This window comes from Mirounga angustirostris, unplaced genomic scaffold, assembly GCF_029215605.1.
Source record: "Mirounga angustirostris isolate CCGP_5_RB_7025 unplaced genomic scaffold, mMirAng1.0.hap1 SCAF_1, whole genome shotgun sequence".
NCBI lineage: Eukaryota > Metazoa > Chordata > Mammalia > Carnivora > Phocidae > Mirounga > Mirounga angustirostris.
In genome coordinates, this window is record NW_026991709.1 from 9,728,251 (window position 1) to 9,753,964 (window position 25,714).

The 25,714-nt window shown below is 45.8% G+C and overlaps 3 protein-coding genes across 10 annotated transcripts in view; 1 reads left to right on the plus strand and 2 right to left on the minus strand.

The window, feature by feature from the left end:
- Nucleotides 1-7,397: 7,397 nt before the first annotated feature.
- On the minus strand, nucleotides 7,398-13,833 carry LOC123841907 (carbonyl reductase [NADPH] 1-like). The gene is made up of 4 exons (XM_045871369.3): nucleotides 13,117-13,833; nucleotides 12,755-12,890; nucleotides 11,879-11,986; nucleotides 7,398-8,256 (listed from the first exon to the last, which is right to left on the minus strand). Exons 1-4 carry the CDS (start codon nucleotides 13,267-13,269, stop codon nucleotides 7,772-7,774), a joined length of 882 nt encoding a protein of 293 aa, XP_045727325.2. The 5' UTR covers nucleotides 13,270-13,833; the 3' UTR covers nucleotides 7,398-7,771.
- Nucleotides 13,834-13,952: 119 nt separating this feature from the next.
- On the minus strand, nucleotides 13,953-19,125 carry LOC123841502 (carbonyl reductase [NADPH] 1). The gene is made up of 3 exons (XM_045871084.3): nucleotides 18,689-19,125; nucleotides 18,015-18,122; nucleotides 13,953-15,552 (listed from the first exon to the last, which is right to left on the minus strand). Exons 1-3 carry the CDS (start codon nucleotides 18,975-18,977, stop codon nucleotides 15,116-15,118), a joined length of 834 nt encoding a protein of 277 aa, XP_045727040.2. The 5' UTR covers nucleotides 18,978-19,125; the 3' UTR covers nucleotides 13,953-15,115.
- Nucleotides 19,126-24,565: 5,440 nt separating this feature from the next.
- SETD4 (SET domain containing 4) overlaps nucleotides 24,566-25,714 on the plus strand; it is a 178,133-nt gene continuing 176,984 nt past the window's right edge. For all 8 annotated transcript variants that reach the window (XM_064579083.1, XM_064579062.1, XM_064579091.1 and 5 more), the window contains exon 1: nucleotides 24,566-24,785. The gene's annotated coding sequence lies outside the window, so the exon portion shown is untranslated. The remainder of the gene's footprint in view (nucleotides 24,786-25,714) is intronic.

Consider the following 25,714-nt stretch of genomic DNA (forward strand, 5'->3'; position numbering starts at 1 on the left):
AGAAGCTTCACTGTTATTTTAAAATAAAACTGTGTCAAATACGGTAGCCACCGACCACTTGAAATGTAACTAGTCTACACGCAGATGTGCCGTAACATTAAAATTAAAGACTTAGTTACAAAAATTGCAAATGATCTCACTAGTATTTTTCATACTCGTTACATGTTACAGCGATGGTATTTTGGTTATGTTGGGTTAAATACATTCAAACTAATTTTACCGGTTTCTTTTTACTCTAGCTACGACAAAACTTAAAGTTTCGTGTAATTGCTTTGGTGGCTCACATTCTATTTCTTTTGGCGATTGCGGATTTGAAATGGAAAAGTTTGGCTGGATTTAAAATCCTTTGGCGGGATCACAAGAAAACAATCTGAATAAAAACAAAAGCTGCTAGATTTAAAGAATGGATCGTTTCTCTGAACTCTGCGTTAAAGAGATTGAATAATCTGAAACCTGGTTAACGGCAAGAACAGAGAATTTTTGGAAAATGGGGAAACAGTCTCCTGTTTGTTACTGCCTACTTGTTTCTCTCTCTTTTTTTAAGATTTTATTTATTTGAGAGAGAGAAAAGGAGCAGGGGGGAGGGGCAGAGGGAGAGGGAGAAGCAGGCCTCCTGCTGAGCAGGGAGCGCAAAGCGGGGCTCCATCCCAGGACCCTGGGATCATGACCTGAGCAGAAGGCAGACGCTCAACCGGCTGAGCCACCCAGGCGCCCCTGTTACTGCCTACTTGTGCAAATGAAGCTGTCCATCAGTGGTAACCCTAAAAAAATGGGAAGAGATCATCTTTAGAAAGTCATCTTGGTCAGGGATTGCATACACACTTGGTCCTCATTATTCATGAACCCATGTTTGTCAGTTTGTCCACTCACTAAGATTCGTTTGTAACCCCCCAATCGTTGCTCCCAGGGCTCTCACAGTCATTGCAGATATGAACAGAATGGCAAAATATTTGGGTGGTCCAAAGTGTAGGTTTCCAGCTGAGGTAAAATAAAGTGACACTCTGCCTTCTTGTTTCTTCTCTCATACTGTATACAAGTGTCCTTTTTTTGGTTTATTTATTGACCTTTTTTTTTTTTTTTTTTTTTTTTTTTCACATATCTGTGCTTTTCGTTGGTGATTCTGCTGTTGGAAATGGCCCGGGGCTTAGAGCCACGGTGCTATCTAGAGTCCTAAGCCCAGGAAGGCTGGGATGTGCCTTATGGAGAAAATCCACATGTTAAATAAGCTTCCTTCAGGCACGAGTTTGTAGGGAAGGAAAAATAATTGTCCCTCTACCCTTCTGGTTTCTTAGCTGAGACCCCTGTAATAAAAGATTAACAAGAGAAAAAACAAACTGTTTTGTTTGTTTGTTTATTACCATGTAATTTGCTTTGCTTTGTTTCTGTTGAAGTCTGGTTGACACATAATGTTCCATTAGTTTCAGGTACAACAAGTCTGGAGCTGTGCTGTGCTCCCCGCAAGTGTAGCTGCCATCTGTCACCATACGACGCGATCACAATGCCACTGACTGCATCCCCTGTGCTCTGCCTTTTATCCCCATGACTTATTCATTCTGAAACTGGAAACCTGTGCCTCCCACTCGCCTTCGCCCATTTTGCCCACCCCCCCGCCCCCGCCCCGCAGCGAGCAGTGTGTTCTCTGCATTTATGGCTCCTTGTTTGTTTCTTCATTTGTTTTGTTTTTTAGATCCCACATGTAAGTGAAATCATATGATATTTGTCTTTCTCTGTTGGACTTACTTCACTTAGCACAATACCCTGTAGGTCCATCCACGTTGTCGCAAATGGCTGAGTCAAACAGAAGTTTATTAACACATCTACCTCGTGTACAGGTGGGAGATATATAGGGAACTATGAGTAACTCCTCGAGGTGGCTTAGGACTCAGGATTAAATGCCATCTTCATAGGGGAAGGGGAGGGGATGTAGGTCTCCTGGGGCACAGCAGACGGTTTTTAGGAAAGCTAAAGGGGCCTCAGAAGACTAGATGGGAGGTCGACAGTTCTGGACAGAGTGTGTCTGGGTGTGGAGCCGACTTCTAGTCTCGTCTCCTGTGATGAGAGTCCGTCTTCCCTGCTGAAGACACTCCCGGGAGGGGATTGATGACGACCCCGAGGTCCTTTGGAGGAGCTGTCTTCAGGCAGGTGAGGGAGATCAGAGCGTCTCTCCTGCACCTGCTGTTTTCCAGTGTCTTCAGTTCAAAGTAATCAGTGTTGGGGTGGCATATTCTGCCGCCCTTCGTGTTTTGGTGCTGTGGTGGTGAGTTTAATGTTAATGAACGAACAGTACGTTCCATCCAGAGAAAGGAGTAAGAAATGTGCAGACCTGTGCAGGAGGCTGTTCTGGAAAGTACTACAGTAACACCTACAGTGTGAGATGGAGCAAAGGAGACAGAAATGGGGCTGAATGTGTGGATTTATGAGATGACTATTCTTTAAAAAACAATTAAAAATTGCAGTGGAGAGCATTGTTGGGAGGCTGAAAGCCAAAGAAATTTACAGCCATGATACCCAGCATCAGGAGAATCGTTATGCCCTTCTTGGCTGGCTCGCGTGTCTCCAAATAAAAGTGTTGTGCGTGGAAGAGCAGGTTTTCAGTGTTAATGAAACTGGCTCGTTTTACAAGGATGTTGGCAAATGAATCTGTATAACACAAATGGCCTTTCGGTTGAAAACGTTCTATCAGAGGCTTGCAGGAACCTGACCCTAAGAAATAGTTCAGTAGTTACTAATGCAGTGTTTGCAGGAACTCTACAGAGTGTCACTAACTACTGTGGGTAATGGGAATCAATTCTTTCATGCGCACAGCCTGTTTATTTTTAATAAATAAACCCTATTTTTAATAAATAAATTGAAAAAAATCAACTTTCTCACTTAAAAATTGAAAAGACTTGAGAAGTTTTATACACGTTCAATATTTAATATCTTCCTTAGTATTTTATATTCTTGTAATTATGTAATATAAAGAAAATACTGGGGACGCCTGGGTGGCTCAGTCGGTTAAGCAACTGCCTTCGGCTCAGGTCATGATCCTGGAGTCCCGGGATCGAGTCCCGCATCGGGCTCCCTGCTCGGCAGAGAGTCTGCTTCTCCCTCTGACCCTCCCCCCTCTCATGCTCTCTCTCTCTCATTCTCTCTCTCAAATAAATAAATAAAAATATTTTTTAAAAAAGAATATAAAGAAAATACTGTAATCTTTTCTATCAAGGCTCTGTAAATGGCCTCTGTGCCTCCAACTCACTTCTACGTGTTATGTAAACAGCAACATATCTGTGTTGCTATCAGATGAGAAAAATTGGGAATTACGACCTCACAGTCTTATTTAGAACTCATTTATATGTGACTCAAACAGCCTCATGACCATCCTTGACAGAATGGGTAAAATATCCATTAAAAAGAATAAGGCAGCTCTAAGTGTAGTGAAATGGGACTGGCTTCAAAGTATCCTAAATGAGAAAAGCGTGGGACCATGTCGTGTGTACCTAGATCTTTGTTGCTGCTGCAACAAAGCATCACAAATGCCGTGGCTTAACACAAATCTATTATTTTACAATTCCCTGGGTGGGAAGTCTGACACAGGTCTTAACTGGGCTAAAATTAAGGCGTTAGCTGCTGCATTCCCTTCTGGAGGTTCTAGGGGATAATTATTTATTTATTAATTTAAATTCCATTAAGGAGGGCACATGATGTGATGAGCAGTGGGTGTTAGTCACAACTGATCAATCATTGAACACTACATCAAAAATTAATGATGTACTTGGGCACCTGGGTGGCTGTTGGTTGGGCGACTGCCTTCGGCTCAGGTCATGATCCTGGAGTCCCAGGATCGAGTCCCGCATCCGGCTCCCTGCTCGGCAGGGAGTCTGCTTCTCCCTCTGACCCTCCTCCCTCTCATGTGCTCTCTCTCTCTCATTCTCTCTGTCTCAAATGAATAAATAAAATCTTAAAAAAAAAATTAATGATGTACTTACTATGTGTTGGCTAATTGAATTTATTTATTTATTTATTTGAGAGAGGGTGCACGTGAGAGCACTTGAGTGGGAGTAGAGGGAGCAGAGGTGGAGGGAGAAGCAATCTCCCTGCTGAGCGGGGAGCCCAACTCAGGGCTCCATCCGTTGATCAATCCCAGGACTCAGAGATCATGACCGGAGCCGAAGGCAGATGCTTAACTGACTGAGCCACCCAGGCACCCCTAATTGTTTTTATTTTATTTTGTTTTGTTTGCCTTTTCCAGCTTCTAGGGGCTGCCTGTATCCCTTGGCTTCCTACCTCTTCAAAGCTAGCAATGTGGCATGCCTGACCATTCTTCCATAGTTATCTGTCCACAACCTAGAAAAATTCTCAGTTTTAAGGATTAGTATATGATGACATTAGGCCCACCTGGATAATCCAGGATACTCTCCCCATCTCAAAATCTTTAACCTGAATGACACCTGCAAAATCCCTTTGGCCCTGTAAAGGAATCTTTTCACAGGTTTTAAGGATTAGGATGTGGACCTCTTGGGGAGAAGGCATTATTTTCCCTGTAGTATGCACCTTTGTGTATAAGAAATATTTATTTAAACAGACTATCTCCGGAAGGGCACACAAGAAATTGGTAACAGTACTAGCTTCTGGGGAGAACTGGGTACCTGGGGGATACGAGGCTGACTTTACAATATATCTTTCATTCATTTTGATTTTTTTATCGGTGTGCATATATTTATTTAAAATAAGTGAAGAAAAAATTTAAAAGTCTTAAACTGCGTGGTGGTTCATCAGTATTGTATTGTTTGTCTGTGTACATATCTTAAATACTGCTTAAAGAAAAAACCCAGGGGCACTTGACTGGTTCAGTCGGTAGAGCATGCAACTCTTGATCTCAGGGTTATGAGTTCAAGCCCCGGTTGGGTGGTGAGTTTACTTAAAAAAGAAAGAAAAGAAAAGAAACAAAAAAAATCCAACTGCTTCTCACCACTAGGATGATCACTAGATGTCGCTCGCTCACTCTTCCTGGTCTGTCCTGGTCCCACACAGGGTTTCACCTCGCCTGTGTGTTCATCTTGGGGGATGAATGATGATAAGGCTTCAGCACACAGACTAGTTGCATTCAATTTCACTGATTTATTTATAGTCCCATTATGTTTGAAGCCTGTTTCCTCCCCTGTGAAACGGGGTTATAATAATACCAGCTCATAGAATTATTATGAGGACTATACAAGAATATCTCTAAAATGCATAAACATCTCTCAAAAGGCACACCTAGTAAGCACTGGATAGCTTAGCTATTAATATTAACATCCACCTCCCTGGTTAGTGAGTTTCCCCAACAACTTTCTAATTGTGTGCCAGTTTACTAGTCTTTGGATGCCTCCAATACTTGTTCCAGGTAAGAAGGAAGTGTATCTTGCATTTAGCTTTTTGTGAAATACCTTATTCTAGAATCACACTGATTTCCCCAAATAGGGCCAATTCCACAAATCCAAGATGCATACCAAATAAAGTTAAGATATACCAGAAATCTATGACTCTTGTTAACTGATCTCTCAGTGAATACCTTAAGGGTTATGATACGATTAGCAGGAATTAGTAAACTCATTTTTTATGAAACCCAAGCTAGCACCACACACATTAAAAGGATGTTTTCTCAAATGTGTTTTCTCCCTATTTCCAATCAGAAAATAAAATTTTAAAAAAGCTGAAGAGCTCTATTAGGATCCCAAATTGAAGCAAAAGACAAAGGTGAAACACATAGTAGGTGCTCAAGAAATGCTACTCTACCCTGTTCTATGGGATGTTGATGTTGTTCTCCCATGCAAGCCTCTTATTTTTATTTTTTTAAGATTTTATTTATTTATTTGAGACAGGGAGAATGAGATAGAGCATGTGAGGGGGGAGGGTCAGAGGGAGAAGCAGACTCCCTGCCGAGCAGGGAGCCCGATGCGGGGCTTGATCCCAGGACCCCGGGATCATGACCCGAGCCGAAGGCAGACGCTTAACGACTGGGCCACCCGGGCGCCCCAGCAATAGAGAGTCTATTGTCTTGACCTAGACATTGATTTTCCTCATGGGTCAGTTTAGAAATACAAGCTAACAGGAAGGAAATTAACAGCCTTCTTGAAGGGAAAATTTAAAGGAAACCGGATATTTATTTTTTCTTTTAGTTTATTTTTTAAAAGAGTTTATTTTTCAGTAATTGCTGCACTCCACTTGGGGTTTAAACTTACAACCCTGAGATGAGGAGTCCCATGCTCAACCATTTGAGCCAACCAGGTACCCCAAAGGAAACCTCACATGCAAAATAAAAAACTTCCCCTTGCTTGCATGGGCCTTCAGTTTTCATTTCTTTTAGCCTGAAAACCCCTGGTGAAGAGTGAGAAATAATCATGAGAGGAGAGGAGTCTGTACCACATGGATGCTTCTGTGAGGGGAGGGAGGTGGTGGGCATTCACTGAGCCCACGGGGAGCCAGGCTTGGTGCAGGGCAGTAAGAACTTCCCCTCAGGGCCATGGACGTGTCAGGCCCCACTACAGGGACTCACGATGGAGGACACTTTTTAAAAAAAATTTTTTTATTCTTATATTATCCCCATACATTGCATCATTAGTTTTAGATGTAGTGTTCCATGATTCATTCATTGTTTGTGCATAACACCCAGTGCTCCATGCAGAATGTGCCCTCCTCAATACCCATCACCAGGCCAACCCATCCTCCCACCCCCCTCCCCTCTAGAACCCTCAGTTTGTTTTTCAGAGTACGATGGAGGACACTTTGCGCAGCCATTGTTTTTAGCTTGTCCACCTGACCAGTTCACGTACTCTTCACAGCAATCCTATGTCGTTTCCTCCATGGTACACTTGTGGAGACTGACATACAGCAACATGCAGGATTTTGCTCAAGGTCACCCAGTAAGGTGGCAGAGCCAGGACCTTTTAGTTTCTAGATGTTTGTGTTGAGAGCTTTCAAAGAGGACAGTGGGAAGAATAGTATTGTGGACACCCATGTATTCACCAAACTAGCCTCAACAATGACGAGTATTTTACTATCGTTTTGTGTTCACCTTCTGTTGATATTTTTCTGAACCGTGTTAATGTTACAAACTGGGTGACCCTTTATCCCTACTTCAATACCACATTCACCTTGAGATTTGACCATCATTCTTTCATATCCATTGATACCAATCCACATTCACTTTTCCCCTTGTCTCAGCCTGTCTTATGGATGTATCCTAAGCACCTGCTCCCATTTCACACTCACACCACAGAGGGTGTCTAGCCTTCATGGGCTGCCCATGTCATACTAGAGGCTGGTAAAGTATGCTTGCCGGGGAAAACCAGCCCCATTCATGGGTTAATATATCGTCTGTGGTGACTTTCAAGCTACAACAGCAGATTTGAGTAGGTCCTACAGAGACCATTGGCCTTGCAAAGGCAAAAATACTATTTGCCTCTTTCACTAATGTTTACCAAGCCCTGAGTTCAACTGTCCCTTTTGTTGATCTACCTTAGGGTTTGCTGTTAGTACTTAGTGTACTAAATGGTGATTTGGGGGCTGGTTGCCATAAAACCATCTGTACACATGGACATTTAGTTAGAATTGTTTATTTCTTCTGTGATGTCCACTCATTATTTTCATCAATTCCACTTTTTCTCCTCTTATAACACAGAAGAAATCACAAGAAACTTCACAGAATTAGTAGCCATTTCAATGTGAATACTCAGTAAGGATAGTGATTCTTTTGTTTCTGTGTTTTTGATAAGGATATTGTTGACAGTGTAACAGTTTTTTTGGTCAATCATGGTGGGATTTGAGATGGGAGCCATGAAGGTAACTGATAGAGCGGTCCCCATTGTTCAACTTTCTTCTCCATAACAAACTCCCCATGGGGCTCCTCAGCATCAGAGGGCAAAAGGGCCAAGTAGACAGGGGTCTCTGCTCCCTCTTCTGGGCTTTTAGGGGCTTTAGGTCCCGCCATGTCTGTTCTCACCCACCCAGGGCAGCAGGCGTTCAGGAGGATCTTGTCACCTCTCCTCTGCTCACTCAGGTTCCTCGCATGGATTCTGGACAGGACCGTGACACCGATTTTTGTCACTCCATAGGCAGTATCAGGCCAGCCCTCCTTCCTGTGCACGCCTTTCTTTGTGTCTTCCACGAACTTGTTCATGAGCCCCACCAGCTCCTCCTCTGTGACGGCCTCGCTTCTAAACTTCTGCTGCAGTTCTGGGCTGCACTTTTTAAGGGCTACGAGGCTTATTATGCTAGACACATTCACCGCTCTGCCTAAAATACAACATAGAGAGTCACGTAGGATGGCATGCCTGAGGACGATGCATACCAAAATCGCTGGTATTTTTCCCATTTGGGAGACAATGACCAGTCTGCTATGAGTGGCAATGAAGACTGCCTCTGCAAATGAAGGACATGATACAGTCTTGAACCTTGTTTTATTCATCATGTCTCAGAGGATGTCAGAGAAATGATCTAATGGGACTGAGCAGTGCCCAGATGCCCCATAAAGAAAAGAACGTGCTTTTTACGGGAACATGCTAAACAGAGTGATAGGAGACATTCAGTGTAGTCATGAGTAGAGAGCCACTTTTCCTCATTGGTCCCTTTGGGACCATCTGAAGATCTTGTGGTTACTTGGGCAGTGCTCTATGAATAGGTGTCTACTGAACAACAAAGAGCTGATCGCTTAACTGAGGGCCTTTTGAAGGTGAACAGACTGCATCAGGTTTGGTAGACTGCCACTGTGCTCTAGGTAGGTAAAAACAAGTCACCTCAGTGGGCTGAACTGCATGCGGGTTTTCTCCTTGGTGGCGTTTTTATTGGCTCAGAAGGACTGACTAATGTCCTGGCAATATGGTCACGGAAAGGAGCCGTGGAAAACGGATCTGTTAAATGGATGCTATTAAAAGAAATGATGTCGGTGCTACAACATGGATGAACCCGGAGAGCGTTATTCAAAATTAAAAAGCCAGTCACAAAAGACCACTCATTATATGCTCCTCCATACATGGGATGTCCAGAAGAGGAAATGAAGGGGGGAGTGTAGATTGGCGGGTGCTTGGGGCAGGGGGGGATGGGGGAATGGAGGGCTGATAGCTAAGGGCGCGGGATCTCCCTGAGCTGATGACAGTGTGCTAATCTTGAAGCAGTGATGGTTCCACAACTCGGCCCATTTCCTAAAATCCACTGAGTTGGATATCTGAGATGGGTGAAGTGTACGAGACGTGAATTGTGTCTCAATAAGCTGCTAAAAGTGTGAAGCACTGACATGGTTCTCACTACCTCTTTTTTGAAAATATAGTTAGTATTTATAGCAATGAACTTATATTGGCACGTGTGAGTAATTGTTTACAGTTTTTATATTTAAAGGAGTATCTATTTTTTAATATCTTTTTCAAACCAAATGCATAGTATAATTTAAAGAGAAAATAGAAGAACAACAGTTTATCACTTTAGAGAGTGTATCCTTTAAATTCAGGAATATGAATTTAGGGGAATGGGGAAGAAAAGCCATGGAATGTGGGAGGAGATGTACGTGGCCTAGATACTGACTGTCTGGTTAAAAAGGTGGTGGGCATCTGGTGGTTGTAGATGCTTAACTTTTTTGTGGCTCCATTATTTCAGTAAAACTCTTTTTTGAAGAAAGGATTAAAAGAGAAGAACCACTCTACTATGCCTCTGTCCTGTAGGTCACATTCTTTTTCGTTTTGTCCCTCCATGCCAAAAAACAGAGCAAACGCGGGCCTCTGGAATGTGTTCTGCACCCACAGAGAACTGGTGAAGTCATTGAAGGTTGTTCTTTGTATCCTAGGTTGTGAAGTAGGGGAGGGGAGGGACAGTATTTGCTTTTGGCTTTCCTAGCTAGGATTTATCTCAGATAGTCTCCCCAAAGAGGACAAAGTCCTGGTAACAAGGGCACAGTGGCTGCCATCCCCCCAACTAATGGAAGAACTCTCCTATTTCAAAAGGCAAGAAAACCCTGCTTTCACACTGAGAAAGTCCATGCATTTCCATGTGCATTTCCATGTCCATGAAGTCTAGTTTCCCTGAGGTAAGATGAATTGTTTGATTAGAGCTTGCCTTAGCAAATGCAGGACAGCACGCACTCCACATTCTGGTCCAAGGTCAACACACAGCAAGCACCAACACTATTCAGTAAGTGAGAAAAAAACTCGGTCAGAAACCAGTTTTGCCTTCTAAGGGAATACCTGTAGGATGCGTGGTGGTGGCACAAGGAACTCCATCCCACTCAGGTGTTGTGGTGAGTGAAGGAGTCGGTGACATTGAGAGCGACCCTTTGCGATGCCAGTGAAGCCAGTGTTAGAAGAAATAGTAGAACTTTCCAGGTCAGAAGACAAATTGGGGGCAGAACAGAGAGTCCACTGTACCTGCATGCCCTCAATTCAAGCCAGACATCTTAATCTTTCTAAAAGTATCAGCTTATCTTTTTTTTTTTTAAAGATTTTATTTATTTATTTGAGACAGAGAGAATGAGAGAGAGAGAGAGCACATGAGAGGGGGGAAGGTCAGAGGGAGAAGCAGGCTCCCTGCCGAGCAGGGAGCCCAATGCGGGACTCGATCCTGGGACTCCAGGACCATGACCTGAGCCGAAGGCAGTCGCTTAACCAACTGAGCCACCCAGGCGCCCAGTATCAGCTTATCTTAATGAGTGTAGTAAAAGGGTGGTGGTTCCCCGCATCACGTTCTTGTGGGTTAAGTATTACACTAGTTGACAAGCAAGGAATTATGGCAGTTTGTTTAGTGCAGAGCATTGGACAAGGGGAAGGGGAGTTGATGGGATTGGGGTTTGGCAGGTCTGATGACAGAGATGCCTACAAGTGATGCTCAGGTCTTGGGCTTTGCTCCTGAAGGACTTTTGGGAATAAGTGAGTGCTCAGAGAGTAGAGAGAATGCCTAGAGAGGAAAAGACAGAAGAAGCAGGGTCTCTTAGGAAGGTTGCATTGGTCCAGAAATGACAGGCTAGTGTCTGTTTAGAGCTGGGATGGAGGAAAGGTCTGGGGACAAAATCCATAGGACAACTCTTAGGACCTGGTCCCTATAATCAGGAGATGGGCATGGTGACCTCATTATTCTTTGTTGGTGGATGGTAGGGTCTGTGACCAGGACATGTGTGGGAAATGATAATTGTTTTGGAAATGTAGATGTTTTATTTTTTTTTTTTAAAGATTTTATTTATTTATTTGACAGAGGGAGAGAGAGAACACAAGCAGGAGGAGTGGGAGGGAGAGGAAGAAGCAGGCTCCTTGCTGAGCAGAGAGTCTGATGTAGGGCTTGATCCCAGGACCCTGAGATCATGACCTGAGCCGAAGGCAGATGCTTAACCGCCTGAGCCACCCAGGCGCCCCTGGAAATGTAGATGTTTTAAATGGGTGTATGGGTTGGGGGCTGGAGGAGTGGGAAGGCATTGTAAGGAAGAGAGGCGGGAAGAGACCTATATGTGTCTGGAGCTCTGGGAATGTTCTAGGCAGGTGACCGATGTTAGGTGGGTCTGAGAAGTCTGGAGAGTGAGGAGTCCACTGGTCTGAATAAAATCCCTGGGAGAAAGGGAGAGGGAGAAGAAAGGGTCCAGGAAATAATCTTCAGGGTCCTGCACCTGTGAGTGGCATGGAGCAAGTAAAAGGCCTCTCTGAGGAGAGATTTGAAGGATAAGACCGAGGCAGTTGTGAAGGACCAGCGGGACAGAGGGCACTGCTGACTGCAGGACGAGTGTGTGAGTCCTGAGGCAGAGGGGCACATGTCCAGGAGGAGACCTAGCAAGGAGGCTGGTGTGGCTGAGTAGGGAGAGGGTCCAGGGGTCTGTAGATGAGGTCAGAGAGGCAAGAGGCCAGATCATGGCAGAACCACCACAGCTTGGGCCCCTGACCAGGCTCACCTTGGGGTTTCATTAGAGGCAACAGTTCTGTGCACACATCTCGGGTACCAAAGAAGTTTGTTCTCATGGTCACTTCTGCTTGAATATGAAACGGTTTGGGATCACCAGCTGTTAGGGGAGGAGGAGAATATTTTAATAAATAGTAGCCATTTGAGAAAATCCCACGAAGTGACAGTAACATTCTTTTTTTTTTTTTTTTTAAGATTTTATTTATTTATTTGACAGAGAGAGACACAGCGAGAGAGGGAACACAAGCGGGGGGAGTGGGAGAGGGAGAAGCAGGCTCCCCGCCGAGCAGGGAGCCTGATGCGGGGCTTGATCCCAGGACCCTGGGATCACGACCTGAGCCGAAGGCAGCCGCTCAACCAACTGAGCCACCCAGGCGCCCCGTGACAGTAACATTCTTTTTGGAGGTGCAATCTGGTGAACTCTCATTAATGTTTGGGTTAGTGAACTGTATTTTCCCAACGTGATGTATCTGCTGTGTAGCTTGGTAAGTTGGCATCATTTGAGGAGGCTTGGGAAATGTGCCTAGTGGGATTTCTGTGTATCTCTGATTGCAATTTTTGTTTATTACAAAATAGATTAAACATTCACCGAATGGCTCTGATCCAAACCGAATGAAACTTGCCAAACTCTCCGTCAGGTCCCTGAGATTAATCCATGGCAATGCCAAGGTGCTCTGGCTTTAAGACTTGCAACCCCCCGATGCCTCTTCTTTCTGTGTGCCTCCAGTCCAGCCTCTTTCCCTAGGGAGGCCCTTCTAGACCCCATAGGAGCTCTGGGTCCTCCGGGAGCCTTCAGGGACCATGCCCCACCCACCCTGGAAGGTCCCCTAAGGGAGGTCTCCAGCCCAACGTGTTCCCGTGTCCTTACCCTTGAATGCGATGCCCGCGTTGTTGACCAGCACGTCCAGTCCTCCGTACTCCTTGCGCAGGAAGTCGCGCAGGGCGCAGATGCTCTGCAGGTCGTCGATGTCCAGCAGGTGGAAGCGGGGACTCAGGCCCTCGGCCTGGAGCTTTTTTTTTTTTTTTTTTAAAGATTTTATTTATTTATTTGAGAGAGAGAGAGACTGAGAGAGAGCACATGAGAGGGGGGAGGGTTGGGAGGGTCAGAGGGAGAAGCAGACTCCCTGCCGAGCAGGGAGCCTGATGCGGGACTCGATCCAGGGACTCCAGGATCATGACCTGAGCTGAAGGCAGTCGCTTAACCAACTGAGCCACCCAGGCGCCCTTGGCCTGGAGCTTTTTCACCGCCACCTGTCCCCGCACTTCGTCCCGCGCCGTGAGCACCACGTCCCCGGAGAACTGCCAGCACAGGTCGCGCGCGATGGTGAAGCCAATGCCCTTGCTGGCCCCGGTCACCAGTGCCACACGGGGGGCCAATGACATGGCTGTGTGGAGAGCAAGCACTACCCTAGGTGGCGAGCAGATGGTGCTATGGGCCCCACGGAGGGCTGGTGGTGCAGAGGTCTAACACAGTCAGAGATGCCAGCAGAACTGTGTTCTAAGATTCAGCACTGTGGCTCCTAGTGCCCAAGGCCCCGCCTCAGTCCCTCCATCGAAGGAGGGGCCAAATGTTCTAGCAATTTTCCTAATAACACTATACCAGGTCTGTCCCTCCAGCAGCTGCACCCTGAGCCCAACTGAGTCCCTACCCTCTTAGGGTCCCTCCTCTGAGACAAACAATGGTTCGTGTTGGACTCAAATGCTTCCCAAAAGAAAGGTAGTTGGTGGTGGTTATAGGGGGCTAGAGATTCACGGAAGTTGACCTAAAATAATTTTGGGAAAAACTCAAAAGGAAAAAAGGGGTAGAGAGAATGTCTTGGGAACATGTCCTTCCACTGCAGAATGGGAATGGTTGGGTTCTTCCAAGGTGCAATGAAATTTCTGGCATAGGAAAAGTGGTTCTGAGGATACAGGTACCCTTCCTTTCTTAGGAGAAACTCAAGGGGGAGAAATAGAGAATTCGGTCCTGTGATGAGACTTGGCTGTGGGCAGGGCTCTCCCTCAGTGTGATTCCAAGGGTCTCCGAGTGGGAGGGGATGTTTATGAAGACACGGTGGGCCAAGGTATTGATTGGAATGTTTGATTTAATGGTTTCATAATCCCGTTTGCCTGAAGTGCCTATTTTTTGGTTTAGGTTAAGGTCACAGTTAAAAAGTATTTTATATAATTAGGTGTTGTTTTAAAATATCAAGGAGAAAAGACCTATGTGATCACATCAGAGTATTTTTGCAAATTTACGGTAGGATCCACTGTGTTGTCCTAGACATTGATATTCCTCATGTGTCAGTTCAGAAACGCAAAGTAAAAAATTAAACGCAAAATAACAGGGAGGACGTTTTCAGCCCTTTGAAGTGAAAAACTTTTAAAAGTTTTGCTTTCAGGGTCTCTCACCTTTCATTTGGGTGAGGCTGAAAACCCCTGGTGAAGAGTGAAAAATAATCAGTGTAGTAGAGGCACATTTCCAACATGCATATTCCTGTGAAGCCAGGCATGTGGTGGACAGTCAGTCAGGCCCACAGGGAGCCAGGCTTGGACGGGGCAGTAAGAATCTTCTCGTCACACTGGTGTCTTGGGCCTCACTCCCGGGGACTCATCATCCATACCCATTCCATACTCAATTTTCTCCATGTCTCAGAGTGCCCAGGGATGTATCTAAGTTCCCACTGCCATTTCACACTTGGTAATGGTTTCTTTTCCCCAATGAGTTAGATATTCAGAGACCCCGGGGGATGTCTTCCCTTCATGGTGTTGTCCATGCCATGCTAGAGGCTGGTACAATGGGCTGCATGCCACATCCAACCATGCTTATTGGTTTGTATATTTTCTGTGGTTTCTTTCATGCTACAACAGCAGATCTGAGGAGATGTGACAGGAGTGTGTGGCCTGCAAAGCTAAACATATTACTGTCTGCCTCTTTGTATGTTTGCTTACCCTTGAGCAAAACTCTAACTTCTCTTGATCTTATTAGGTGTAGTAGACTTCTTAGCTGGTTCAGCATATAAAGAGTCTGCATAAATAGGCATTTATAGAGGTTTATTCATCTCTGGGGTTATTTCATTTATTCTGTCCCTTATCCCTGAATTAGTAGCCTCCTCAAATTGAATACTCAACAGGGATAGTTTATATGTTTTCTTGCTATGGAGAGGGATACGACTGACAGTGGAAGAGTCCTTTTGGTGAAAGGAGGGGGTATCATAAAGGGATCCATGGATGGAGCTGTGAATTAAGCTCACCATTGTTCAACTTTCTTCTCCATAACAAACTCCCCATGAGGTCCGTCAGCATCAGAGGGCAAAAGGGCCAAGTAGACAGGGGTCTCTGCTCCCTCTTCTGGGCTTTTAGGGGCTTTAGGTCCCGCCATGTCTGTTCTCACCCATCCAGGGCAGCAGGCGTTCAGGAGGATCTTGTCACCTCTCCTCTGCTCACTCAGGTTCCTCGCATGGATTCTGGACAGGACCGTGACACCGATTTTTGTCACTCCATAGGCAGTATCAGGCCAGCCCTCCTTCCTGTGCACGCCTTTCTTTGTGTCTTCCACGAACTTGTTCATGAGCCCCACCAGCTCCTCCTCTGTGATGGCCTCGCTTCTAAACTTCTGCTGCAGTTCTGGGCTGCACTTTTTAAGGGCTTTCAGACTCACCATGCTAGACACATTCACCACTCTGCCTAAAATACAACACAAAATGTTATGTAGAAAGGCACAAGAACGATAAATACCAATTTCGCTAAGATTTTGTATGAGAAAATTTCCACTTTAGACTTTATTAATTTGCTGTAAGTGTTAATGAAGACTGCCTGTATGAGTGAAGACTATGACACGGTCTTGAAACTTGTTATACCCATAATGTCTCTGATGATGTGTGAGAAATGCTCTAAAGGGGAGGGCACTGAGCAGATGTTCCACAGGAAAATGGAAATGCTGTATAGAAGAACACGATAAGGAGAAGGTAAGGAGACACTGCATTCAAGAGTGGATTACCTCTTTCTCCCTAAGGCCACCTTTGGGACCACCTGAGGATCTTATGGTCACTTGGGGATGGTCTACAAACAGGTCTGTACTGACCAATAAAGAGCTGACTGGTGTAAGGAGGGCTGGTTTGGAAGCCTGGCACTCTGTTTGAGGATGGTAAAAACAAATTAGTAGAGTGTCCTGACCTGCATGGTGATTTGTCTATGATAGGGTTTTTATGAACTCGGGAGTATGTCATGGCCTGAGAATACGGTCATGGAGAGAGGCAGTCGGAAACTGGGGGATTGAAGAACGTCCATACAGGGCATGGCCCTATGGAAGTCACTGTGGCAATTTAGGGGGCAGATTAAAGTCAGACATGTCAATGCCCCTCAGAAGAACCCCTTCCAGGACTGGAATGGGAGTGGAATCAGCAAGTGGATATCCTGGTGTGCTTGTATGAAGTGGCCATCTGGTCCCTGAGGTGGGTGAAAATGGGAGAGTTACAGCTGGGGAATTGTTGACATAGACTCTTCCACCCTGTGAGGCAAAAAAAAAAAAAAAAAAAAATGCTAAGCACTATTCCATTTCTCAGCAAAAGAGACAAAGACTGGAGATGGTTATGGGAGAGACTGCCTAAGGAGAAGGCCCTGCACAAGACTGGTAAGTTGGGTTGAAGGTAGTAGTTTGGCAAGTTCCAAATGGGTCCAGACAAGTTAAGACACTATTTCTGGACCAAGCTTTGGGAAAATGCAGAAGACAATGGCAATGTTCACGCAGTATAGCAGGATGAGGACAGAAGATGCTGCAACAGTCTGGACTAAGGAGTTGCATTTGTGCAGGCCAAGCAACACATTTTCATCTGCAGAGAAGTGGTTCCACAGAGAACTGAACAGGCATCTGAATCCTTGGTTGTCTCAAACACGAGACAAAGGTATTTGGGGCTTAGACACATTCATGAGCATGTATTCACACTCAACATGAGGGGAGTGGGTGCCAAGGGACATTCCCCACTGGACAGATTCTTCTGCTTCGCTGGGGATTCTGGGGAGAGGGCATGGGGGAGGATGCTGACTTAACCTTACAGTCCTTCCCTGCATCATCTCAACTTCCTTTTCTTCCTACTCTTACCGTGATCCCAGGACCAGGGATGCAACTATGGAAATGGGAAGCAGGGATAATCTGTAATCACGACACACTGTAACTGTAGCTTTGAATCTTTACGTCAGAATTCCTAAGGGCATAATGGAGTGGATTGTGCCTTCCCCCATCTGGGAAAACTCGAGGGACAGGGAACATAGCTGTATTGTGCAGTGGTTGAGATAGCCACTCCTTCTAGACAGATGCGGCCCTGTCCTGTAGGAGTGGGAGTGGACTAGAAGGAAGGCACTCACTTGACTAGTATCACTGCAGTGAATCAGGACCAGCACAGAGGTTGAAACTGATGTTCCTTTGAAAGGTCAATGCAGATAACAAGGAGGAGGAGGGAGGCGTGAGCAGGAGGAATGAGGGTAAGGGCATGAACAGTGGGTTGTGCAACAAGAGGCATCCAATATTACAGCCCGGGGTGGGGGGGCCATACAGGTGCCCCGTCCACATGGCGACGTACCACTGGCCTGTGGCCATCGGCAGCTCTGACCACATGTGAGTGCGCAGGCCTCTTGCTGGCCATGGGGAGAGGTCTGCACCCAGGCTAGACAGGGCCTAGGAGGGCATCCTGAGGAGGAGAGGCAGGAAGAGAACTATGTGTGTCTGGAGCTCTGGGAATGTTCTAGGCAGGTGATTGATGTTAGGGGGGCCTGAGAAATTTGGAGAGTGAGGAGTCTACTGGTCTGAATAAAATCCGTGGGAGAGAGGGAGAAGGAGAAGGGTCCAGGAAGGAATCTTCAGGGTCCTGCACCTGTGAGTGGCATGGAGCAAGTAAAAGGCCTCTCTGAAGAGAGATTTGAAGGATAAGACCAAGGTAGTTGTGAAGGACCAGCGGGACAGAGGGCACTGCTGACTGCAGGACGAGTGTGTGAGTCCTGAGGCAGAGGGGCACATGTCCAGGAGGAGACCTAGTAAGGAGGCTGGTGTGGCTGAGTAGGGAGAGGGTCCAGGGGTCTGTAGATGAGGTCAGAGAGGCAAGGGGCCAGATCATGGCAGAACCACCACAGCTTGGGCCCCTGACCAGGCTCACCTTGGGGTTTCATTAGAGGCAACAGTTCTGTGCACACATCTCGGGTACCAAAGAAGTTTGTTCTCATGGTCACTTCTGCTTGAATATGAAACGGTGTGGGATCATCAGCTTCCCAGGGAGAAAGAGAGTAGCGTTAATAGTAGCCTTGTGGGAAAATTCCACAGAAAGATATATGTTAAAAAAGTGCATGTGAAGTCTGGTGAATTTTGTGTAAAACTGGCTTCTAGTTTACAGTCTTATGACACTGACAATTTTCTCATTTGATAATGCTGTAGTGGTATAAGATGGCACCATTGGGGGAGGCTGGGTGAAGGGGTGGTGCACACATGGGATTTCTTGTTAACCAATTTGTGCAGTTTTCTTTTTATTTCAAAATGCAGTAAAAATAACCCAACTGCCTTAAAATCCAATGAGAGAAACTACTCTCTGACAACCTGGAAAAAATCCCCAGGAATCGGAGGAAGCACAAAGGTCACTCTGGCTGATAAGCGCTGCAATTTCTGTTGGGCTCTGCCTGAGCCCCACCCCTGTCCCTCCATCCCTCCTGCCCTAAGGAGCCATTTTGGATGCCACACGTCAGGAGCCGGACCGCATGGATTCCGCAACAGCTGGAGCCCACCCTGGCTGGAGGAGCTCCGGGGGTCCACCTCCCCTTCTAGCTCCCATCCCCTTACTCTTGAAAGCAATGCCCGCGTTGTTGACCAGCACGTCCAGGCCCCCGTACTCCTTGCGCAGGAAGTCGCGCAGGGCGCGGATGCTCTGCAGGTCGTTGATGTCCAGCAGGTGGAAGCGGGGACTCAGGCCCTCGGCCTGGAGCTGCTGCACGGCCGCGCGGCCCCGCGCCTCGTCCCGCGCCGTGAGCACCACGTCCCCGGAGAACTGGCGGCACAGGTCGCGCGCGATGGCGAAGCCGATGCCCTTGTTGGCCCCGGTCACCAGCGCCACTCGGGTGGCTGATGACATGGCTGTGTGCGGGACGCCCGACGTACTGGCCTGGAGCGCCGACCAGTACGGTTTGCTCAGCGCGGCGCCTCCGAGTTTAAAGGCAGGGTTTAGCGCGCCTGCGCGAGGCCAAAGGTTGCTAGGGGCGCCCGGGCATGACTCGCCCCCTTTGGGGCGTGGCTTCTCGGGAACCTCAAAGGGGTGGTGGCGAAGGGGAGGGGCGACTAGTTCGGTCGCAAAACCCGCGGGTGGGTGACCAGGGCTGGTCTGAGGACGGCCCCGCCCTGAAGTGGAGGTAATTGTTCCGATTGGCCGTGTCCTCACTATATCTGCACTGAACCTTTATTCTTTGTTCTCCGCGAGTTTTCCCTTGTATTCTCCCAACTATTAAACTATTTGCGTGTGCACTTGAAGAAATAGCGTATCTGTCTAGACTTTTTTTTTCTTCCCCTGGTGTTTAAAAAAATCTCTTGAACTGAATGAAGTCTTTGGAACTATAGTTGTGGAATAAGCTAGGAGTAACATGGCAAGAGATCGTGGGTGTGTTGTTTTCTTCCTTAAGTGTGTGAAAGCAAATCTACTAATCCTTGGCTGTTTTTTTACATAATAGTGGGGAGCATTCACTGATATGTCACAGGACTACCTTCTTAGGTGTTTGCAGGGTCATCAGGTTACTTATCCAGGTCCTGCGGTGTACTGGTGGGAGGGGGGTTTTGAAGTCCTTTCTCAAAATAACTCCTCAGGGTCCATCTTATTTTACCCACTTTAAAGTGAGGAAATGGATCCTTAGAAATTTCGTAAATTAGTTCAGTGTTAGGAAATGATTTTTCTTCCTCTTATTTCCTATTTACAACAGAGGAATAGGGGACTAATTTTTTATTATGTTATGTTAATCACCATACATTACATCATTAGTTTCTGATGTAGTGATCCATGATTCATTGTTTGTGCATAACACCCAGTGCTCCATGCAGTACGTGCCCTCTTTAATACCCATCACCAGGCTAACCCATCCCCCCACCCCCTCCCCTCTAGAAGCCTCAGTTTGTTTCTCAGAGTCCATAGTCTCTCATGGTTCGTCTCCCCCTCCGATTTCAGGAATAGGGGACTATAAAATCAAATCTCATTTGTGTACTGTCCTCATAGGGGAGCCACAGCCACTAGTGGTTATTTAAATGTAAATTTAATAGAAATAATACAATTTAAAATTCAGTCTTTAGTTGCATTAGTTATATTTCAAGCACTCAGTAGTCACATGTGTTAGTGGACACTGTATTGGACAGTGCAGATCTATAGTATTTCTGTCACAATAGAAAGTTACAAGCAATGCTTTAGATAGATTCCAATTATGTTGCAATTTCAAAGTGGGTTTCCAAGCAGTTGCAAAAAAACAAAACTAACAATCTGGGAAAGACCTTTGCTTTCTTTGACCTAAATTTTTATTGAGATAATTGCAGATTCACATGTAGTAGTAAAAAAAAAACAAAAACAAAACAACACAAAACAAACCAGAGATTCCTTATACTTTACCCCGTTTTCCTCTAGGGTAATATTTTGCAACACTATAGTACAATTATCATAATGAGGATATTGACATCACAACAATCCACCAATCATATTCAGATTTCCTCAGTTTTACTAGTACTTATTATTGTTTATATTGGGATTTATACAATTTTATCACATATAGGTCTGTCTGTCCACCACTACAGTCATCAGCGCAAGGACCCCCAGTGTTGCTTTTTTATAGCTGAACATATCTCTTTTGCACCCCCCCCCCCCCCCCGCCCATTCAATTGCCTGGGAACCAGTAATCTGTTCCTCATTTTAAAAATTGTTTTAAAAATGTTACATAGATGGAGTTGTGCAGTGTAACCTTTGTGGATTTTTTTTTCCCCCACTCAAGATATAACTAAGATCTTTGTTTTGGATTTTCCTCTTTTATCCAAGTGTATACTTGGTCTGTCATTTGCTGGCCTCTCTCCACACCACTCGCTACTTTCTTCTATAGCTGGGTGAGCCAATGTTATTAAATTCATTAAGAGAGCCATTCACAGATAGCATATGGTGTGCAGGAAATTTTGGGCATGGTGAGGGCCTACTGTTTCAAAAGGCAAATTCTAAAAGGGCCATGAATTATATTTTCTGCCTGATTTGTTTATCCTTTTAGTACTGATCCCAACATAAGACTTGACAGGTCAATGAGGCAGGACACTCAAGAAAATACAATACATAAAATATCACAGGGAAATAAGAATTTAGCATATGATGAAAGTGGTATTAGCAATTTTGGAGATAAGAAGGAATTATTCCAAAAATGGTACTGAGGAAAGGGAGTGATAATTGCATAATGTCATCAGTTAATATCTAAAAAGAGAAAAAAGTGCTTTCTCACTTTTAAATTTACAGTTTTATAAATGCAACCATAAAACAAGTATAAGAAAATATAACTAAAATTTGTGGGAAAAGGACTTTGTAGGCATAAGAACAGCGAAGAATCACAAAGGAAAGGATAGATTTGAGTATGGGAAGTGTTTCGAAACTTTTTTTGAAAAGCATGCTAATTTAAAGCCAGTGAATTAAGCTCTATTTGGATGATTTAAAATTTTTTTTCTCCTGTCAAATTTGGGTCTTGACCCTGGCTGTGTGTTTGTGAAGCCCCTATGACTTTCCATACATAGCACCTTGTCTGACTTCTGAACAACTTGAGAAATGAAACAAAAGAGTAAAGATGGAGGCCCCAGATCTCTGTTAGTACTAGCTAGCTTGGAAGATATTGCTTAGTTGTGAGTTAACTCTGAGATCATCCTGGCTGCTAGATGGAGAAAGAAAGTTTATCACATCTTTTACCTTGTGGAATAAACTCACATCTTTACTGTCCACTGGTTCAAAGCAGTCATTTTATTTGCCTGAGAGTACCCAGTTCTATGGTGTCTGTTAACATAAAAGATGTGGGAAAAACAGTACTGTTAAATGACAAGTTATTAAGCTCTCAGGGTCTTCCCTTGCCCATGATTATTTACACTTATAGAGCTCCACTTGGCACCGGCTTTTCTTCTTACACATTTTGCTTGTTTAGGATGTTCAATAAGCCTTCTTAAAAGGGTGGAGCATGGATTTTGATTCCCAGAATCAAATTGTGGCTGAGATGCTTAGTAGATAGGCAACTCCAAGCAATTTACTTAATTTTGTCAAAGATAAACAACACTGGATACTGTTTAATGTGGTAAGGAGAGATTTTAATCAGTAATATACTACTGAAATAGGAAAATGGGTCCAGCATGAACTGCACTCAAACTTGGATTTGTACAGAGGTGGCTGATAGTTTTAAAGGGAGAATGAGGGAGTAGGGAGGGGGAATGGAGGGGCTTGAGTAGAGTTGGGGAAATGAAAAATTATAAAGAGTGGGTCAGTGTAAATGTCATTAGGCCAGCTGTGTGGGTTACACAGAGACTGAGAGACAGAGGCCCTATCTTTTCTGATGATTATATTTCAAAGGAATGGCTTTCAAATCCTTGAGAAAGACACTACTGAGTTGTAGGAAATAGATATATACCTCAATTGGACAGAGGAAGGACTCACACATTATAAACCCTTTTTAGTAAATGCTCTAACAAAAGGTGGTGAAGGGCTTATTATCAGTTGTTGGCTAAAACAAATAGTAAATTCTTTTTGGCAGCCTTGAGTGTGTTACAGAGGGCTAGGGTCATCTTAGGGATGCAGCTTTGAGCTATCAGAAACTATGTCAGTGTTTGCTTTTTATTTTTTTATTTTTATTTTTTTTAAAGATTTTATTTATTTATTTTGAGAGAGAGAGAATGAGAGAGAACACATGAGAGGGGATAGGGTCAGAGAGCAAAGCAGACTCCCCGCCAAGCAGGGAGCCCGATGCGGGACTCGATCCCGGGACTCCAGGATCATGACCTGAGCCGAAGGCAGTCGCTTAACCAACTGAGCCACCCAGGCGCCCAGTGTTTGCTTTTTAAAAAATATAATTTTAATGTGTATGTGTGGGAGGGGGGATGAAATCAGTGTATTGAGTATGTAGATTTTATAGGCCAAGACTGAGGTCTAGTTCAGAGGAAGGCTCAGAAGAGCCTGGCTAGAGTTTGCTCAAGGAGAGACTCTTTGCCAATTCCCATCTAGAAAATGGGAGTATGCATTATTTTCCTCCCTCATAAAAAGAAAATACTTGTCTCTTCAGATCCTTTTCTTCCTGTCTTGAATTCATTTGTGTGAGAATGTGATGCTTGGAGCTACAGCAACTCTGTCTTGACACGACGAAGAAACAAACTAACAGGTGAATAGCTAACTCCCTAAGAATGGCATTGTGGAAAATTAGACAGAGCCTTGATCCTTGATGACAGCCTTGAATCATAGGTCCAAATCTGGAACCAACTATTTCCAGTCCCCCCTTTTCTTTCTTTCCTTATTTTTTTTTAGAGAAAGAGTGTGCTCGAGTGGTGGGGGTGGGCAGAGGGAGAGGGAGAGAGAGAATCTTAAGCAGGCTCCATGCTCCGTGCAGAGCCCAATGTGGGGCTCAGTCTCACGACCTTGATGTCATGACCTGAGCTGAAATTAAGAGTCAGATGCTTAACTGACTGAGCCACCCAGCGGGCCCCTATCCCCCCTTTACTTTTCAATAAACTTAATTTTAGAATATATTTACTAAAAAGTTGCAAATATAGTAGAGAATTCCCTATTATTAACATCTTACTATTATTTGTCACAAGTAAAAAAGCAACATGGAACAGTAGTATTCACTAAGCTCCCTGCTTTATTTGGATTTTACTAGCTTTCCTCCTAATAGCTTTCTTCTATTCCAGGACGCCCTCCAGAATATCACATTACATATAACTGTCATGTCTCCTTAGTTTTTTTTTTTTGGTTTATGAGAGATTTTGAGTTTGCTTGTTTTTCATGAACTTTGACAGATTTTGTCAAAGTACATGATCGGGTGTTTTTGGGTTTGTCTGATATTTTTCTCAGTAAGAATTGGGGTTATGGGTTTTGGGGAGGAATACCACAGAGGTGAAGTACCCTTCTTACATCTGGGGAGCACGCTACCAACATGATTTATCGCCATTAATCCTCATCACCTGACCAAGGCAGTATCTGCCAGGTTTCTCCACTGCAGTTAATTTTCTTCCCTCTCCATACTGTACTCTTGGGAAGCAAGTCACTAAGCCTAGCGGGGAGTGGGTGGGCAGAAACTGAGCTCCATATCCAGAAAGGACTTGGAACTCTGTAAGGCTGGGACTGGGGTAGCTAAGCTCCAGCAAGTGGAGTGGGGCGAGGCCAGGCCCTGGCCAACCGAGGGAGGGGTGGGGCGGGGTGAGGCGGAGGGAAAGGTTGCCAGGTAGGGCCAGAGGCGGGCCCCGGGGCGTGGCGAGGGTCGAAGGACCGAGGTAGGAGGAGGGGAGCTGGCGGCTTTAAGGCCCGGACTGTGCCGGCTCCGCGCCCTAAGAGGCCCCTCCCCTCTTCTAGGGAGGCAAAGACTGCGCAGGCGGACGCTACGGGGCGCAGCTTCCCTGCCTGAGTGCCGCGGGGTTTATTTACCCTTGACCCCCGCTGGGTGGGGCGGCCGCGGCGCTTCCGGGAAACTAGGCGCAGGCGCAGGCGCAGGCGCACGCGGGGAGGCGGCGGCCACGGCACGCCGAGTCCTCTGCCCGGCGACTGAGGACTTGGGTTGGTGAAGACTCGAGGCGGGCGTGCGCGCGCGCGCTCGGCCTCTCCCACTGCTGCTTAGGCCCCCTCCTTAACTCGCGTTCGTCTGGGGCGCTCTTTTCTCTGGGTTTCCTCGCGCGCTGGGCCCGCCGCCGCGCCGAGGTGAGCCGGAAGGACTTGCGGGGTGACGGAAGCTGGGGAACGCGGGGTGCCTGGGTCCCGGCGCGGGTAGCGCTGGAGCTTTCCGTATGTTTTCACTTTTTGGTGTGAAAAGAACAGCTCAGCTCGCAGACGCCCACCAGGCCTGGCGTTACGCTGCGCGCGGCCGTAACCCCCCGCCCCCCTCGCCCCCCCTCGCCCCCCTCGCCCCCCTCGCCCCGTCGTCTGGAGATCCTCCAGCGGATGTCGCCCCAGAAGCTGTGGTTGAGGTGCACTGGGGGATGTGCAGAAGCCTGCGGCCGGAGTTGCTCCCTCCAGGGCCCGAGGCTCAGCCTCAAGTGCGAGTCCGAGGCTGGGGGGTTCGCCGTGCTGTCACCGGGCGTCCGGGTGCTGGCGGGGCTCTGGGCACCGGAGGGGACGAGCCGCGGTTGGCTCTGGGACCCGGCTCGCAGCCTTTGCGTAGATCAGGGAGCCTTCCACTGCTGCAGTGGGATGTTAATAGTGCCTGGACTTCTTGTTACTCATTTCTGTCCGGTGTTTATTAGTAGTAGATTTTAAAACCAGTTGTATGGTTAACATGCACATATATGCACATAGTAATAGTCATGTTATGTCGTTCATGTGCTCATACATATATAAGTCACAGAATAGGAGGATACGAAAGTAATTGTAGAAGCCCCCTCCTCAGGCACGTTTTTGAATAGCCTTCCTTAAATTCTCTTGTTTTATGAACATACAGAATGTGTCAGAAGCAAATCCAAAAGGGATCATTAAATGTTCTGCAACTTTATTTTTCATTTAATGTATCTTGAACATTCGGACACCTTAGCACATACCTTCTTCCTATTTTTTTTTTTTTAAAGATTTTTTATTTATTTATTTGAGAGAGAGAGAATGAGAGACAGAGAGCATGAGAGGGAGGAGGGTCAGAG